Raw genomic sequence first — 17,359 nt, 5'->3', positions numbered from 1 at the left:
GAGATTTGAGGGCACCCTTAACTGTCAGGTGACCCAGTACCTGGGATCCGGCATCCGTTGCTGAGAGACCAGAGGGCCTGGGAAATGCTCAACACGTCGGGCTTTGGATTGCCTCGTGGCATCCTGCAGCCTGGATGGAAGGTGCTTTGGGGGCTCTGGAGCCCCCGATTCTCTCGGCGCTGTCAGGGCGGCCTGTGGGGGCCCGGTTGCTCACGGGCCGTGATTACTCTGGCGTCCTGACAGTAGCCTTTGTTCACGGGCTTTACTTTCATTTCAGGGAAATACCGAGCAGCAGACGAAGACAAAATTAACCCAGCTCCTTACTTAACCTGTGAGAGCTTCCCGCATGCCGTGGACCACATTCTGCAGCATCTGCTGTGAACCGTCTGAAGCAACTTGAAATGCAGCTTTTCATCGACTGGAATGAATCCCTCAACACACTCAGCGCCGGCCTAGACAGACCACTCAGCGCTGCTCACCGGTTAACCCTCTTTTATTGTGCAGTAATTAGAAAAAAAGGTATTGAATTGCAGCCAGCCACTCAGCCTGGCTAATCCCTTTTATTTTGTAAAAGAAGATGAGATCCAAAGAAAGGGAAAGCTGAGATTGAGTGTTCCTTTTAAAATATTCATCAGGTTAGCGGGGCTGGAGGAGAGTCTGCCGCAGGGAGCCTCGCGGTCTCTGCCCTCTCCTCACTGGTAAATTGGTGGGGTTCAGGCTGACTAAAGTTGAATGGTATCTTTTTAAGTTATAAAGTACTGTACTAAAGGGTGCATTAGGCTGTAGTTTTAACACTGAGTTCAGCTGTGAAATCTGTCAGAAGGGCCGAGTGGAGAGTACAGGCCAGAAGCAGCAAAATAAATTGTCCTCTAGCCCAAGTGATGGAGTGGATTTGCTTTCACCGATGTTGAAAACTAGATTAGCTATTGTATTATTCCCAGCCTGGGTGACTTCTTTTTCTCTTCATTAACCAGAGATGACTAATTTAAATTTAGAACCTGATTTTAATTTAAAATAATATTTCCATTAATAACCTATTCATTGCAGATACCTATTATACTGTGTAACAGTTGTTTTGGAAATTTTATGTAAAATTAAAACTATCAGTATTTCACAGATGTTTTAATTAGACATTGTTATTAACAGGAACAGTGCAGAAACTAAAATCAAGCCTTTAATGTCTTACAGACCATGCATTTTTGAGGTTAGTGTCCACCCGGGCCCCATTAACTGTACGTTTGCAAGATTTCATTATTTTTGCCTCTGACACTGTGGGAAAAATCCTTCAGAAGCTATTGGGACAGATTCAAGCTTTTATGTACTTGGTTACCACGACTGTAAAATGAAATCTCGCCTTGTAACATGGATGATTCTTCTCATGTTAAACCCACCAAAATGAAGGGGACTGAGTAGGTAATGACTTCCCTTGTACATTTGCATACGCTGATGATCCTGGGCCTTTGCTGGGCTCTTGGGCCCTGGATTATCAGCATGTAATTGTCCATCATCTCGGTGCTCCCCCTACTGAAGCACACAGCAGTGTTGATGAGCTTCGGGTTTTGATGCTTGTTTAGAGATCAGCTTTGTCTTAGGTGGGAGGGGGCAAAGCTGAATGGCCACTCCCCCTCCTCCTGGCTGTCTGCTGAACGCTGTTCTTACTGTGCAGATGCCCGGACTTAGTCCTTGCACGTGCCAGAGTGCAAAAGACAGGAGTGCCGGGACACCACCCGGATGGGGAGGAGGGCGGTGGCAGGGGCACAGAGCCCGGCCAGCACTTCCAGCCCGCCCCTTCCGTGACCCTCGCCACTCCCCAGCCTCTCCTGCCTCCTCTCCCCTCTCGGTAGAGTAACCATATGGTGCCCACCACGCAGGCGTGTTGTGAGAGTTAAACGCACAGCACACATATTAAGGGCTTTGAATAGAATCAGGCAGATGCTAAGTGTCCACGTTTGTGGTGATGACATGCAGATATAGGAGTGTCTGCATTTAACCATCTGGGAAAGTTTGGCAGAGTTCATCTCTACAGTCAGTTCAGTGGGGAAGGTCTTCCTGAGTAAAAAAGAGACATTCTACGATGTTTGAACTCCTTCAGACCAGAGCTGCAAAGAGGGAGGCCCCGCGTGCAAGCAGAGGCTGCTGGTATGTTCACCTGTGGCCTGTTCCCCAGCACCTGGAACAGCGATTTCTTGGCCCAGGCGTTCTCAAGTGTTTGCTCGCTGCTGTGTGTGAAGTGCCTGCTCGGAGATAAGTGTATAAGAGAAGGATCTGGAGGGCCAAGGAGGATGCCCAAGGCAGTGTGAAGATCCTGTGTCCCTGTCCTATGACGTGGTCCTGCCTGCAGAATGGAGGAAGTGTCCCCTCCTTCATGCCGAGCGCTTGATTACACTTGGACCTTCACGCGTCTCCTCTCCCCACCAGACAGGACTGTGTCTGCTACAGCACAGAACAGGCACTCAGGCAGTCACCGGACCAATCAAACTTAGCTGTAAATATTATAAGAATTTAATGCTAGAACGTGTAGCTGTGGGTAGGGAGGAGAAAATAAGTTTCATTTTAGACTTGCTGTCCATAGAAGAGGCCCATTAGACACTTAAGTAATGGCTCTGACAGTCTGGGGACAGGTTAGAGCTAAAGCCACACAGTAGACATGACTGATAGGTGAGTGGCCCCAGAGGGTAAGATGCCGTGTGCACCCAGCCCCGCCAAGAGAAATGGCTGCTCCACTTTCCTCCACTCTCACGTGGCCCTGGAGGCCATTCAAGCCCTAGTTTACCGTTTTATTTAACAGACGTTATAGAGGGCTTTCTAACTGACCTGTCCACAGTGTGAAGTCTGTGAGGATAAAGAGAAATCTTGGTTTAGGTTGAAATTACTAGAAACATTCCCAGCTCAGCCTGTTGGTCTGTGTTGGGCCTCATGGAGGAGGTTTAATAACCAAGGTATGTAAAGGACTTTATTTTCCAGCCATTACCTTCAAGGACTGTCTTTTGGTACTGACCCCAAGGATAGTGTTTGTATCAGCTTTACTGTAATCCTGTCCTGGCCCCAGAAAAGGACCAAGTGACCCCTTAGGACTAGAAGGGGCCTTAGAGAACATCCACTGTCAGGAGGTGGTTATTGCACATCTGCCGTGAGCCAGGTGCGTGCTTGGTGTGATGGGCGAACTGTGATGTCTCCTGGAGGAGACACAGTTGTGCCCACTTCACACTCACCATCCAGAATCAGCTCGTTCTGCAATGACTCTGCGTACCCACCATTCCACCCCTCCCAGAGCAGATCATGATGCCCCGAAAAAAGGGGGCTTGCCCACCTCCTTCAGCAACGGCTCCATCAAACACCTATGGCTGTGGATGTCACAGACTCCCCTGGAGTGACAGTTGTCGTCCCCTAACCCTAATCCCACATTGAAAAATTACAGGAGTGAATTGTACAGGAAAGTCAGATCACACCTGTGTTGATGATGTTCAGTTGGTTTTGGATCACTGGTGGTTCATGTAGGATGAAACTCAAGTCCTTGGGTACCTATAATAAAGAACTTTTAAAACTGCACTAATGTGTTTCATTAAAACATTTGCCTTGGGTGGCAGAGTCCCTTTGTCCTGTTAGCAGTTATCTGCATGGAGCCAAGTTTGTATTAGAGAGTTTTCTTTGACATAAATCACAAAATTCTTGCCCAGAATAAATGCACAAGGCCTTTGCTAACTCTGTGTTACACCAGCCACCTGCTACCCAAAGTATGCTGCTGTCTTTGAGAGGCGAGGTGCCCAAGTACCAGAAATCGTTTATCGTAATTCAAACGGCATCTATTAAAATGAAACAGATTTCAGTATCTTTTTCTAGTATTTAATGTCATACACATCTCAGTGCCTGCTTGTTTCAATGGCTCCTGTGCCTGAGGAAATCAAAGTATTTCTTAAATGCCCACTGGGAGTAAAGCACCAAGGAAGACCGAGCAGACTGTAGCTCCGACTCCTAGATACAGATCTTTTAGTTGGGAAATAAAAGCATGTAAACAGTGTACCTAAAGGTTCACAGAGCTCTGGCAAGTTCAAGGTGGTGGTGTAAGTGCCCCCAGAGAAGAGCTGATGTGCAGTGAGCGGAAGGCTCCAGAACAGTAACAACGTCCAGCCTCTGAAGCACATACAGTGCTCAGTCTGTGGTCTGTGTCATTTCATCCATTCTGCAGCAGTGGCAGAAAGTACCACAGCCGTGGTCTAACATTCAGGTGGGGTAAACAGTCAACCGTACACACAGCTGTGTAATGCAGGGGAGCTACTGACAAGTGATGAAGAGTAGAGCCAGTAAGCATGAGGTTGCTGTTCCTTTAGATAACTAGTCCATCAGGGAAGGCATCTGAAGGCCAGAACGAGTGCTGTGGGTGAATCGGGTGAAGAACCTGAACTGCCAGTGTCTGAACTATCAGGAGATGGCAAATGCAAATCCATGGCTGGTTTTCTTGGAAAGGTCAGAAGGTCTGCATTTCCGTGTTCAGTTGGACCCGGGTCACTGCTGTGTCCTCCGGACAGTTCTGGCCTCTGCAGTTGGCCACAGTCCCCACCTCTCCTTCCCTTGCTTTACCCATGTGTTACTATGCTCGAAGTTCTATAGGCATTTCAGTTTTGACCTCTGCTTTAGAAGAAAATATCACATGTGGAAATAAGTTAAAATTTCCATCAACAACTAACAGGTTGGTCTCCTATAACCCTATAAACTTAGATATACTTTTAGTCTACTTTTTAAAAAATAACCAGAGACTCTAAACAGATTAATCATGTATTAGTTGATATCTCAAAGCCCCACTTAAGAGGAATGAAGTTGGAATAAACCCACAAGAGTGGGAGAGGAGACATCGGTGGATGAGAGAGTACAGTAATCTAGGATCTGTGAAGAGGTTGGAGCATTTGCTAAAATCAATGCAAAGAAAAAAAAACAGAATTCATCCTGTAAGACGACCTCAAAGACTCAAGGCTTGGAGACACTGAGCAGAGAGGTAGTGAGGTGTGGGGCAAGTCTGAGAAGCAAGGAATTGGTTCAAAGCTGGGAAAGTGGCTGGAAGCCCAGAAACCCTCCCCACCCTGAGCAGCCAGATGAGCACCCTCAGCGAGGCAGGAGAGGAGGTTTACTCTGGGAGAGTGGACCTGTGAACATCAAGGCCTTGGAGACTGTGGGGTTGAGGGTGGGCCAGGGTGAGATGCAGGGCTGAAAACAGGATTAGGTAAATCTCTGCTTACGCTGCACCGGTGTTCTGGTCCCCATCCCCTTCCCTCCAGGACCAGAGTGCATGGGAATGGACTTGAAGGTTTATATGATGTATTTGGCCATTTAGAAGAGAACACTGATGAAAGTGAAAGTTGCTCAGTCATGTCCGACTCTGCGACTCTATGGACTGTACAGTCCATGGAATTCTCCAGGCCAGAATACTGGAGTGGGTAGCCCTTCCCTTATCCCAGGGACCTTCCCAACCCAGGGATGGAACCCAGGGCTCCCCCTCTTTGCAGGTATATTCTTCACCAGCCGAGCCACAAGGGAAGCCCAAGAATGCTGGAGTGGGTAGCCTATCCCTTCTCCAGTGGATCTTCCCAACCAAAGAATCAAATCGGGCTCTCCTGCATTGCAGGGTGATTCTTTACCAACTGAGCTATCAGGGAAGCCCTCAACACTGATGGGCATCTAACAAATCTCAGAATTTGCCAAGAAAACTAAGAATAAATACTTAGAAAATTAAGCAAATGAAAAAAAGGAGACAGACAAAACCCATCAAGAAAGGAAATGTAACCTGATCGATTCTTGCCTCTGGGGTGAACAATGTATAATGAACAAAGTCATAAAAATATGATTATTGAGTTAACCTAAAACTGTAATAAAACTATTTGAGGACAATAGGGAAAGACATATGTGTGTGGTATGGATGGGGCAAAGGAATGAAAAAGCTACATTTCATTTCATCCAAAGCAGGAAGTCATTAGATAATGTATAAAACTGATGAAGAAGCCACTAAAATAAAGGCCTAAGAACAGTCATGCATGATCCAAGAACAGTCATGCACGATCATTTGTAGACAAACTTTCCAAGGAATGGGGAAAGGAGAATGTGATTGAATGTAGGTGGAAGTGTTACAAAGATGAATTTAGAGTCTCAAAAGAAAAGGAGGAAGGATGTGAGGGTGGGTTTTGGAAATGGAAGGTTACATTTATTTGCGGGAAGGATGATCAAATGTTCACTTACCTGAACAGAGTCAGAAACCCTGGGACAGTAAGCTAAGTGGCAACCTTAGCTTGTGACAACCCTGTTGTCACAAAGCATGCTGCCCACAGGAGCCCTCCTCTGCTCCTTTGCCCGTAAGTACACGTACAGTACATGTTAAGTACCATACATCTTAAGTACGGTATATCTTAAGTACACGTACAGTACATCTGCTTTCCAAGTAGAGGTTCCATCCACTTGAGATTTTATGAAATCAGAAAGGATGGCAAAGGCCACAAGCAAATGCCCTAAAAGCTGTAAGAAATGTCAGCTGACAGCCGGACAAAGAAAATAACCCCAAAAGCACAGAAGGCAGCTCTTGGAAATTGAGCAGGACAGCAGTGGGGCCGTTGAACCTGGAGACCTCCATATCCTGGCTGTCGGCCGCGCTGCTCAGGGCCATACCGAGTGACCATGAAGAAGTTTCACTTGCGCTTCTGCTAGGATGAAATGTCTTCTAGTTTCTTTTAAACTTGTTTTATAAGGGTATATTTTCAATTTGATTACATTTTCCATGAAATGATGTTTTAAGAGGCATTTGAGAATATTCTATTCAAAATGATCAATACCCCAAGGTGTTGTTTTTTTTTAAAAGGGTGAAATCCTTTGGACTATTTAGCCAAAATGTCCTTTTTTCCTGGAAGTGTTTTCTGGATGAGTCTGGCTAACAGGGATGAAGACAATAAGGCAAGGGAGACAACAGAAGGTGACTACCGTGGGAAAGTTCTAGGTGGGGGGAGAGACAGCATTACTTAGTGAAAGTCTTCAAAATGTACCAGGATCTGCACGTGGATGCCTCAGATTGTGGGTTTCTGAATGAGATGTTTCCAGCTGTTTCCAAACCCATAAGGAGACTAAGGAGGACCCTAAGAGCAGGGACGACTATTCCAGGAGCTCAGGTATCCCATCCTAAGCTTTGGATCCAACGAGGAGCCGTGGCAATGGAAAGAGAAGGGCTGAACACACAGGGTGTGAGATGTGAAGATGTTAACAGGCGCCAGAACTCAAAACACTGCAACTGGTGGGTGGGGAGAGTGGTTGCTTGTCCCCACTGCTATCAGCTCATCTCCAGAGATGGGCTTCCCTGGTGGCTCAGCTGGTAAAGAATCTGCCTGCAGTGTGGGAGACCTGGGTTCGATCCCTGGATTGTGAAGATCTCCTGGAGAAAGGGACGGCTACCCACTCCAGTATTCTGGCCTGGAGAATTCCATGGACTGAATAGTCCATGGGGTCGCAAAGAGTCAGACACGACTGAGTGACTTTCACTCAGAGATGGGCCAGTGACATTCCTGAGTGGGGCTAGTCTGAGTTGGCTCTGCTGATAGAATGGCTGGAGTCAGAATCAGGGAGAGCTGATGAGATTCAGGATATTGTCAGAAGAAGGAAGCAAACCGCTTCCTTCCATGCTCTCACCCTTATCTGCCCTTGAACTGTCCACTGGTCAGATGGTCTGTCAAGCTTTGCTTCTGATTGGCTCCCCAACTCAGAACCACCCTGTGCATCCCAACACAACTTTCCTAACCACACCTTTTTCAAAATAAAAATGCCAGTTCGCAAAGGAGGAACACTAAAAATTTTATGGGGTCTCACTGTGAGAAAAGTCTCCACTGCATGACCTCAGAGCATACATACCTGTAATTAGAATCTTCAGTATTTTGCTGACATTAACCATGAAAATATCTATTTCCAAAGTAGTACAGTTGTCCAAATTAATCCAATATTCAAGGTAATTTTCTGTTTTCTATTCCAATTTTCTGTTCTTTCTGTAAACTGACACTAATCAATGAGGAGGCCTCTGTGGTTTTCTTTGCGGCCAAGTCAGGGTAAATGTGACCTCACACAGACTCGAACTCACTTTGCCAGGCTGCGTATCTCTGAGTCAGACTTTTTGCTGAAGGCTTGGTATGGGTGAGCACATCCAAAAAGTCAGCAGTGGTCACTGTATCCAGCTGGATCCCAGGTAAATTGCTGCTCTCTAGATGGAAACACAAGAATAACGGCTCAACAATCGACCTAATGGTGATCAATGCTCTTGAAACGCTAATAGACCTTCTCTCAAGACAATGCATAATGCAGCATTCTTAATGGTTAATGCAGCAACAGGCAAGGCTAAAGAAGGTTGGGGGGAAACGTCTTTAATGTGCAACTCAGCCCCTGAAGCCCATACACAAAATCTGACTTAAATGTATCGTTACAAAGTATTATTTAATATTTATATAGTAACGCAAATGGATCCAGCCCCACATAGTGTACCAGAAAAATAAAAGCCCGAGCCCTAAGGAGTTTATCATCTGGGGGCAAAATTGATCCAAAACAGAACTGAAGAGGAGAAAGGAGTTGGGTGCAGAAGGAAGATTTCCACCAAAGAACGAGTGCCAGTGTAGGGAGCCAGGAGGCACAGAGGCGAGGCGCCACCTGCTGGTGGAAGCTAAATTCTTAAACAGTTTTCTCTCCCAGAGCCCCTTGGCTGCCATCCCCACCGTACCTGACTGATGATTTTCAAGGGCGTTGAAGATCTTCCTCACAGGCCGCATGGCTGCTTCCCTGCAGACTAGCTTAATGTCCGAGCCAGAGTAGCCTTCGGTCTCCTGAAACACCCGCAGACCGAGCCATCAGGCACCAGGCAGCACGCTGGCTGTGGTTACATCCTTATAGGTAGGACCAGGTGTCAGAGCCCGTTTGGATTCCGTGTCTGTCACCCATGGACACTATACAAAGATTCCCGGATAAACAGTGTTTGGGGGGAGGGAGGCTGCTAGTTTGGATAACCTAAGAAACTGGGCGACAAACGTCTTCCTAATACCATCCAAACAAAGGTGGTGGGATGCTGCTGAAGGACTGGCCCACCCAAGTCAGCCTAATGAGACCCTAGTGCCCAGATCCCAGGATGATCAAATTTGGGGGACATTTTTATTCTTGTAAATAAGATGATAACCTGTCTCTAGGGAACCTCAGAGAACACCATGTTCAAGTGTCCTTTCGAGAAAGCAATGATACCCGTGGCCGTGGGGGTAACAGACAGGTGACCTAAAGCTTCACTGTCTGTGAAAGACGTGCACTTAATCATCACAGTAACCCTCTGTGGCCTGTTACCCATTTTACAGATGAAGAAGCTGAGGCTCAGAGAAGACGTGATGTCCGCGAGGGCACACAGCTAATACTAGCGGCAGGGCCAGGATCTGACCGGAGGCCCTCTGAGTCTACGCCCTATGCTATTTCCACTTCCTCACATCCCTTTCTGCTGGAATGCTTGCAAGGGGCAAAGGGCTCACTCTTTCATGAAGGAGAGGCCTGTCGGGTTGTTGGGGGTAGTTTGGATCTTTCCTAGGTGACTCCAGCCTCCGAGCCGCTCACGAGATGACGCTGCCGAGAAGAGGGTCTCGGGGCGGCCCCCCCAGGCGGCTCACCCGGCTCAGCAGGCCGTAGTCCAGGTCCGCGCGCAGCTCGAGGGCGCTGCTCCTGCTCACGGGGGGCAGCCAGTGGTGGATCATGGCCTCCCGGGCCTCCTGGCTCGGCAGGTCCACCAGAATCCTCTTCTCCAGGCGGCGCAACATGGCACAGTCCAGCTCCCTGAATCACGTCCGAAAGAGAGGAACTGGTTTGAGGCAGTAAACTCACTTCCTGAGCGACAAATGTATCTGAAGAACAAATTAGCAGGTGACAATCCCGCATCCTCCCTGTGACGCTACGTCTGTGCCCGAGTGGACGACACCACCACTTCATGTTGTTTGGGAGAAAGAAATAGTTATAAAAGAAGAAAAAAAAAGACAGAAAAGGAGAGAGGAAAGGAAGAAGGAAGGAGAAAAAGAAAAAGAGAGAAAGAAAAAAAAAACACATCTCCCAAAGAACTCATATGAAGGAGATAATTTTAAGTGACTTAATTTGAGGGGAAATAAATCCAGCTAACAACAACCAAACGTGTGAGCATTCCCACTGCAGTTGTAACATCAATTTTTCAATCTGATCCTGCCAGTGAGTACATTATTCCTGACAATAACGTGGGCACTCTGGGAAGGACACTAATTCTTCCAAAATTCACATACATTCTAGAGCGAATGGCAATCTCACTCCATTGTGAATGAAGGTGAATGCTCCTTCCTGGGTGCCCAGTGCAAATGTGGCCCTTTGAAACACTGACCCCTTCTCCTCTCAAAGTGCTATTAGGCCAGGTTTGTGCAATTTGGCATCTGCGGGCCATTTCCTTACATTTCTTAATATATCGGTAAAAATTTCAAGCAAGTAAAAAAATAGAATAAAACAACAAATATCCACATACCTACCATCTTGACTTAACAGTTAACATTTTGCCATATCTGCTTCATATCTATGTATCTATTCTTGTTAGACTATTTCAATGTAAATTCCATCATGAAATTCCACCCTCAAATGCTTCAGTGTGTATTTCCCCCAAAAAGGACTTTTTATATAACTACAATATCATTATGACACTAACAGAATCATTACATAACATGTCTAATGGTTATTCCATATTAAAATCTCTCCAATCATCCCCCAAATATCTTTTACAGTTTTTTTCTGACCAAAATTCAAAGATTATGTACCACATATATATCTCTTAGATCCCTTGTAATCTAAAGCAGTCTCCTTGCCTTGGCCTCTTTTTGAAAACAAGGCTAATTGTACAATGCCCTACATTCTGGATTTGCCAGTTTTCCTCATGGTGTCAGGTAACTGGTTCCTCTATCCCCTGTCCTCCAAGATGGAAGTGAGATCTCAAAACTTAATCAGACTTGGGACAAACAGTTCTGTCAAGTATATTTCATAGATGATACGTTTTCATATTAATTACATTGGAATCCACATGTTGGTGTATCTCACTTTAATGATGTGATGTTTAATTACTGAGATTATCTGCTGACCATGGCTCTCTGCATTGGATAAGATATCTTGCAAGGAGTAGGTATTCTATGTAGACTACTTTGACACCATGTAAATACCCCTTTCCCCATGCCATTTCAACTAGTGGTTTTAGCATCTGTTGATGATCTTTGAATAAATCGTTTCATGAGAACAATGCAAAATGGAGATTTAAAAAATCTTTTCCATTCCAAATGTATTATTTGGAATTATTATGTAAAGTGGAACTTTCCCTCATTGACTGCGGCTCTGGTTACCTTGAGTTCCTATCAAAAACATCATTCTGAGTGTAAGTTTGTGAACTCTTTGTATGTTAAAATTTCAGACTCCTAGATGGGAAGGAAATCTCCATTTGATTTTCCAGTGTAAGAAATTAGGAAATACCTGTGTATTGGTTTGGCTGAGCCACTAATAAAGAGTAACAGTGAATACATGGTCACCAAATTTTCTGTCCTAAAGATACCAAGACTTTGCAAAGCATCTTCCCATTTTTCTTACTCTCATTTTGAATCTATGTCATGATATTTCAAGTTGAAAAGGAAATATATCTGAATCTAAATTGGAGTGACCATATTTCTTAAAAGATTATGTTTTTTCTTTACTTATTACTCCTCTGAGCTAAGAATCCAGTCCAGGGCACTTTCCTGACAATAACAATTGCCTATTTCTTTTGTGCATTTGCTTTATCAGCTTCACCCTGTTGAAATTCATCTCAGAGACTCAGCCACCTGCACAACCATGCCCCCTCTCAGGGCCAACATTTATATTCCAGACACAGGATCAAGGGAACTTTGCAGGCCTCTGAGTGAGACTGTTAAAGTTGCTCAGTCATGTCTGACTCTTCATAACCTCATGGTCTATACAGTACATGGAACTCTCCAGAATACTGGGAGTGGGTAGCCTTTCCCTTCTCCAGGGGATCGTCCCAACCCAGGGATCAAACCCAGGTCTCCCACATTGCAGGTGGATTCTTTACCAGCTGAGCCACAAGGGAAGCCCTCTAGGAGATTATTTTTTACATTTGAAATAATAATAAAAACTAATGCTTAAATAGCACTCACCAACTGGTACTGTTTCAAGCACTTTTCAGATATTAATTTTCAGAACCACCCTATGAGGGAGGTACTACCATCTCCATTAAAGATGAGGGAACAGGTACAAAGAAGTGTAGATTGTCTGAGGTCAAAGCGAGTGAATGGAAGCCCTGGAGTTGAACCCAAACAGTGAGGCTCCGGAGCCTGTGCCTCAGTCACTGGACTGACACCAGTGCAGGAGCAGCAAAGACCACAAGCCACATTAAGGTGAGATCTCAGAACCCTGAGAACCAAGAGAGGATCGTGAACGTTTCCAGAGAGGAAAAACGGATTGTATCCAATGCATGGAGAATAAGATTTCTCATCAGCAAAGTGAGATAATAAAAAAATAGGGTGGTGCCTTCAAACTTCTGAGGGAAATAATTTCCAATGTAGAAATCAATATCTTGATCAAACCAATATGCAGAGCCTAAAAGAAATATCACTTCCCATGTACCCTTGATCGGGAAAGTACTGGAGGACCCAAGGAGGAGCCGAACCAAAGGGCCACGTGGGCTCCAAGAAACAGAGGGTCTGACAGAGAGAGAGATGACATGGGGGCCCGGGGTGCAGAGGACAGCCACTCAGTTTGGAGCTGGTAAGAAGGCTCTGGAAGGTGTGCCTCCAAGAAGACGAGACGGACTGAACACCTGGTAAGTCTGAGTGAATCATTAGCAGCAGGAGGCGGTTGGGGGGTGCGGTGAGGGGCAACGAAAAGAGGGCATCAGGGAGATCTTCTAACAGAGAAGAGAAACCATTAGACTCGCATTTAGGAATTCCGTCCAGCAATGTTCCCCTCCTGTCAAGAGTTTTGTCAACTGCGGAGTCTCCAGTACACAGAAATCAATGTGATAAACTCCCTACTTCTTGTAAATGGGCGTCCCTTGTGGCTCAGCTGGTAAAGAATCTGCCTGCAATGTGGGAGACCTGGGTTTGATCCCTGGGTTGGGAAGATCCCCTGGAGAAGGGAAAAGCTATCCACTCCATATTCTGGCCTGGTCCATGGGGTCGCAAAGAGTCGGACATGACTGAGTGGCTTTCACTTTCACTTTCTATGTAAATAATAGGCTATAATAACAGGGAGGCCTGGACCTTGGACTGAAGGAATGTTGGGCCCCATAAACTTAAAGATAAAACAAGACCTGAGCCCCTGAAAACCAAGAAGGAAGACAGAATAAGCTGGAGAAACAGCAGCGCTGGGGTGGTGGGCAGTCACCATATTTCCCCCAAGACCTCCCCTTGGGCCAGCTGTCCCTCCGGAAAGGGCAGGGGCTGCGGAAGGCTCTTTGGTGGGAGCACCTCTGGTCTCTCCATCCCAGGGGAAGGGACTTCTTAGTGAGAGGAAGACCAGATCCCTAAATGCCCCGGGAAAATGGAGGTAGCAGAGGGAGGTGGGAAAAACAATCCTTCACGACAGATGGTCTTATTGATCAGCTAATGCCCTAAAGCAAGAGATTTACCTCAAAACTGCTTGTGGGCACAAAATAAGTGCAAGTCGCTGACAGCCGGGCCTGATGAATGCACTTTTAATGACATCAATAATAATATAATCATACAAGAGAGGAAACAAAGGACAAATGGAATGTACCCAGGAATCATTCTTTCTGCCAATATATTCATGTGAAAAAATTTAACCTGCGGCAACCAGAAAATACTCCCTTTAGCTGCTATACTTTGACTTTTAAACCTAAATTATTCTGTTTTCACATCTCCTTTATCTTGGTCATTTCATAGTTCTATCACCTCGAAGGTCAAAAGCAACCAGCAGGAGAGACTGTGACTCAGCGAAGGCTCACAGATCTCACAGCCTGACCACTGGACTGGTGCCCACTGCGAGAGACAAGGTGGCAATGTCCACTGACCATCTAGACAGTTTACATGGGCCACGAGACCTCACACCTGAGCACCTGGGCTCCTGTGCCGAACTGCCAGGGCCCTTCCTCAGCCCTTGATCTGTGTCCCCTGTTAAACCGTGTTGTTCCTGGGAAAATGATCATTCCAAAGTTAACAGAACTTGGAAATTAAACATAATTCTAGTTTGCTCATTCCATCATGAAAACGTCAACTTCAAGCCATCTCAATGTGGCAAGAGGAAAGCAACCTTCAGTTTGTTAGGCGAAGTCTTTGCAGAATGTCCATAACCAACGTGAAATGAGAGATCATGGCAATCCTTGAAGAGCAGATTCCAGAACTGTCGTGGGCTTTGGCAGATGACAACCAACGAGCAAAGCTTCGAAGGCTACTTCGTCCACTGCACTGAGCTCTGCAGGAGCTGGCTCCTGCCTACACTTCCCACTTGGACCAAACTCCTTTGTCTGCTTTTGTCTGAATTTACCTTTTGCCATTCTAGTGGAGAGTGTATTCAGGCCATTGTCTTTACTGGGAACTTCCACTTTGTCTACCGTGAGCCAGGTACATTTTATAGGCCCACTTCAAGTGCCCTCTACCCCCTTTTCTTTTAAGTATCTGTCATCAGAAATGGCCTCTTCCTTATACAATTTTATCCTGTGTATTGTCTGTACCAGCCATATAGCTGGCTATAGCCTTACCTCCTAGTTATTTGTTTATATCTTATCCACTGTCCCATCAGACAGCCAGCCTCTGGACCATATATCTTGGGTTCCTCCTTCCATCACACAGAATACTCACAATAGGTATTCAATAGATACTACTTTGGGTAAGCAAAGAAGCTTTCAGTTCAAGGCTACTGGCTTCAAGTAAAATGATGGACTTCCTTAAAGCCCAGTCTTTATTTATGAAGGTAAATCTGCTTTGTTGAAAACTAGCACTTTATAATCATCATTAGCTAGAATTAACAGAGAAAACCAACATAGGAATAAAGCATTTTGTTTTCATCTTTAGTAAAAAAAAATAATGGAAATGATGATTGTAGAGAATGATTCATTCAATTCATTCGGCTGGGCAATGCTTTTGAAGATAAGGTGAAAGATGGAATCTCCACATGGGGTCTCTCATCTCCAGAGACTGTACTTCTCATTCTGAGGATAAGCTCACAAGCATTAGACAAGGGGATCCAGCAGGAGAGCCATCAGTTCAGTCCACATCCTACTGATGTTGGGGTTGAGAGCATCACTCACTCATTTATTTATAACAAAGGATAGAAACTACTGCAAATTACTACAATCCCAACAAAGAAAATATATTCCCGTTACTCTTGCCAGAAAATATATGACCAATAATTGAGAAAAGAAATGGGATGCTTCTGTTTCCAACAAGATGATCGGCTAGATATTCAGATATCTTGTGATATAAAGTCCCTTAAAAAGCTTGCTCGGATACATTTTTTGGAGTACACAACAAAAGTGTCTGCAAGGAAGTGGCACCAAAATTCTCAAGCCTAAAAATGAAGAGGAAGCCAAAACTCAAGACTGAGCAGGTGAAATTGAAGCTGTGGTTGATTCAGGAGTGTTTACCTCTTAGTTACCAAAAAAGTTAGGATTTTAAAGTCCACGTGTGGGATAGCATAGAAGGCCTTGGACCCATTCAAGATGGTAGGTGGAAACAAAGTCCATCACATTAAACAAACAAGCAAAAACTAGATGGCACATCCTTAATCACAGGGTGGGTTAGAAAAATCTCCTCACTGGAAGTGGAAGGGAATTTGTCTGTCTTGTACTTTGGGGGAGGGGGAATCTTCACTGAAAATCTTCACTACTCACCCTCACAGGCATGGCTGAAGAAACCCTATGCTGAGAAATCAGCTTACAGCGGTCCACAGCTTGACCTAGTCAGACATAAATTTTCTGTGGAGGCATGCGTACAAGATTCCCCTTATTAAATGGAAGCTCACCATCCAAAATTATGAAACATAAGGAACCACCAAGAATGAGAGTCTGCAGAAGAAACTGAGAACAGAACTAGACTCCAGTGACACAGACTATAAAATAACTACGTTTAAGACGTATAAAGAGATAAAAGAGGGAGTCAAATATATGAGTAAGAGGCTTTGCTTCTGGTCAAGACAGAGAAGACCGTCCCTCTCCAGTCCATGCTCTGCAACCCAAATCCCTGCAGCATCTAAACCTAGGAAGACTCTGGGAAGGAGGGTGAGGGGGGCTGAGGGGCACGCGGAATGACAGGGCAGTGTTCTAGGGGTTCCCTTCTTGCCTCCCACAGACCTCCCACATGGGGCGCTGGAGAAACCTGCTGACAAACTGCTGACAGGCGCAGACAAAAGCCCCAAGAAAATCTCCTCCGTTTAACAAAGGACTGGAAAAGGCAGGTCCATCAGGGCGCAAAGCCGTTTTGACAATACCTCTGCTGCTTCAGCCAGACACCAAAGGGAAAACTGCCCCCCACCTCGAGTGTCCGTGCTGGGAGCCATGGCGGAAGGAGCTTGGTGCGATGGGCTGGTGCCATATTAAAACCCTCAAGAAGAAGAAAAGTGGGAGATGAATCGCTGATGGGAAGCTGCTGTAGCACGGGAGCTCGGCTCGGTGCTCTGTGACAGCCTAGAGGGGTGGGATGGGGGTGGGATGGGATGGGGGGGAGGCCCAGGAGGGATGGGATGTATGCATACTTACAGCTGATTCACGCTGTTGTACAACAGAGGCTAACACAACGTCGTAAAGCAATTATCCTCCAATTTAAAAAGTCAAAAATTAATTTAAAAAACAAATTACAGCTCACTCACACAGTGGGATTCTATACTGAAATAGGTAGAATTTTCAAAGTTGTCCACAATATATTAAGTGAAAGAAAAAAAAGCAAACAAACCATAAAACAAAATAATATGTAACGTCTTTGTTTCTGCGGGTGGTGGTGTCTGTGTGTACAATTATAGGGGACTGTTCACTTTCAAGCAATACCAAAGCATGTAAAATATTTTTATGATGAACATGTATTCTTTTTGTAAACATCTAAAATTATAAAACGACTTCGATTTCAGGGAAATAAATTACCACAGAAGGATACACCAGCAGCAAATTATAACAAATAACCAAAACACTGCCACCATTAGGATGTATACAAAGATGATAATACTTAAATCACAGTGTTGAAATTATGACTGAGTTTTATTCTAGCTCTCAAATTTTCTATAAAATGCTTATGTTAATTTTATATTTTTTAAAATGTGGTCTTAGAATTATAGTTCACATGTCACCCTGCACCCTAAGAAGAAAAAGTAATGCCATAGGAGGCCA

The 17,359-nt window shown here is 45.2% G+C and overlaps 2 protein-coding genes across 13 annotated transcripts in view; one reads left to right on the top strand and one right to left on the bottom strand.

Moving 5' to 3' along the window:
• The window catches only part of HDHD2 (haloacid dehalogenase like hydrolase domain containing 2), a 44,217-nt gene extending 40,668 nt beyond the window's left edge, over window positions 1-3,549 (top strand). For all 6 annotated transcript variants that reach the window (XM_043443766.1, XM_043443767.1, XM_043443768.1 and 3 more), the window contains one exon: window positions 278-3,549. In XM_043443766.1, the coding sequence (XP_043299701.1) occupies window positions 278-381 (104 nt within the window). In that variant the 3' untranslated portion in view covers window positions 382-3,549. The remainder of the gene's footprint in view (window positions 1-277) is intronic.
• A 4,265-nt stretch (window positions 3,550-7,814) lies between these two features.
• The window catches only part of KATNAL2 (katanin catalytic subunit A1 like 2), a 96,623-nt gene continuing 87,078 nt past the window's right edge, over window positions 7,815-17,359 (bottom strand). For all 7 annotated transcript variants that reach the window (XM_043444048.1, XM_043444052.1, XM_043444054.1 and 4 more), the window contains 3 exons: window positions 9,651-9,813; window positions 8,729-8,831; window positions 7,815-8,218 (listed from right to left, as the gene is read on the bottom strand). In XM_043444048.1, the coding sequence (XP_043299983.1) occupies window positions 8,079-8,218; window positions 8,729-8,831; window positions 9,651-9,813 (406 nt within the window). In that variant the 3' untranslated portion in view covers window positions 7,815-8,078. The remainder of the gene's footprint in view (window positions 8,219-8,728; window positions 8,832-9,650; window positions 9,814-17,359) is intronic.

The sequence above is a fragment of the Cervus canadensis genome, chromosome 23 (genome assembly GCF_019320065.1).
Source record: "Cervus canadensis isolate Bull #8, Minnesota chromosome 23, ASM1932006v1, whole genome shotgun sequence".
NCBI lineage: Eukaryota > Metazoa > Chordata > Mammalia > Artiodactyla > Cervidae > Cervus > Cervus canadensis.
This window is presented reverse-complemented; position numbering and strand designations above follow the sequence as displayed.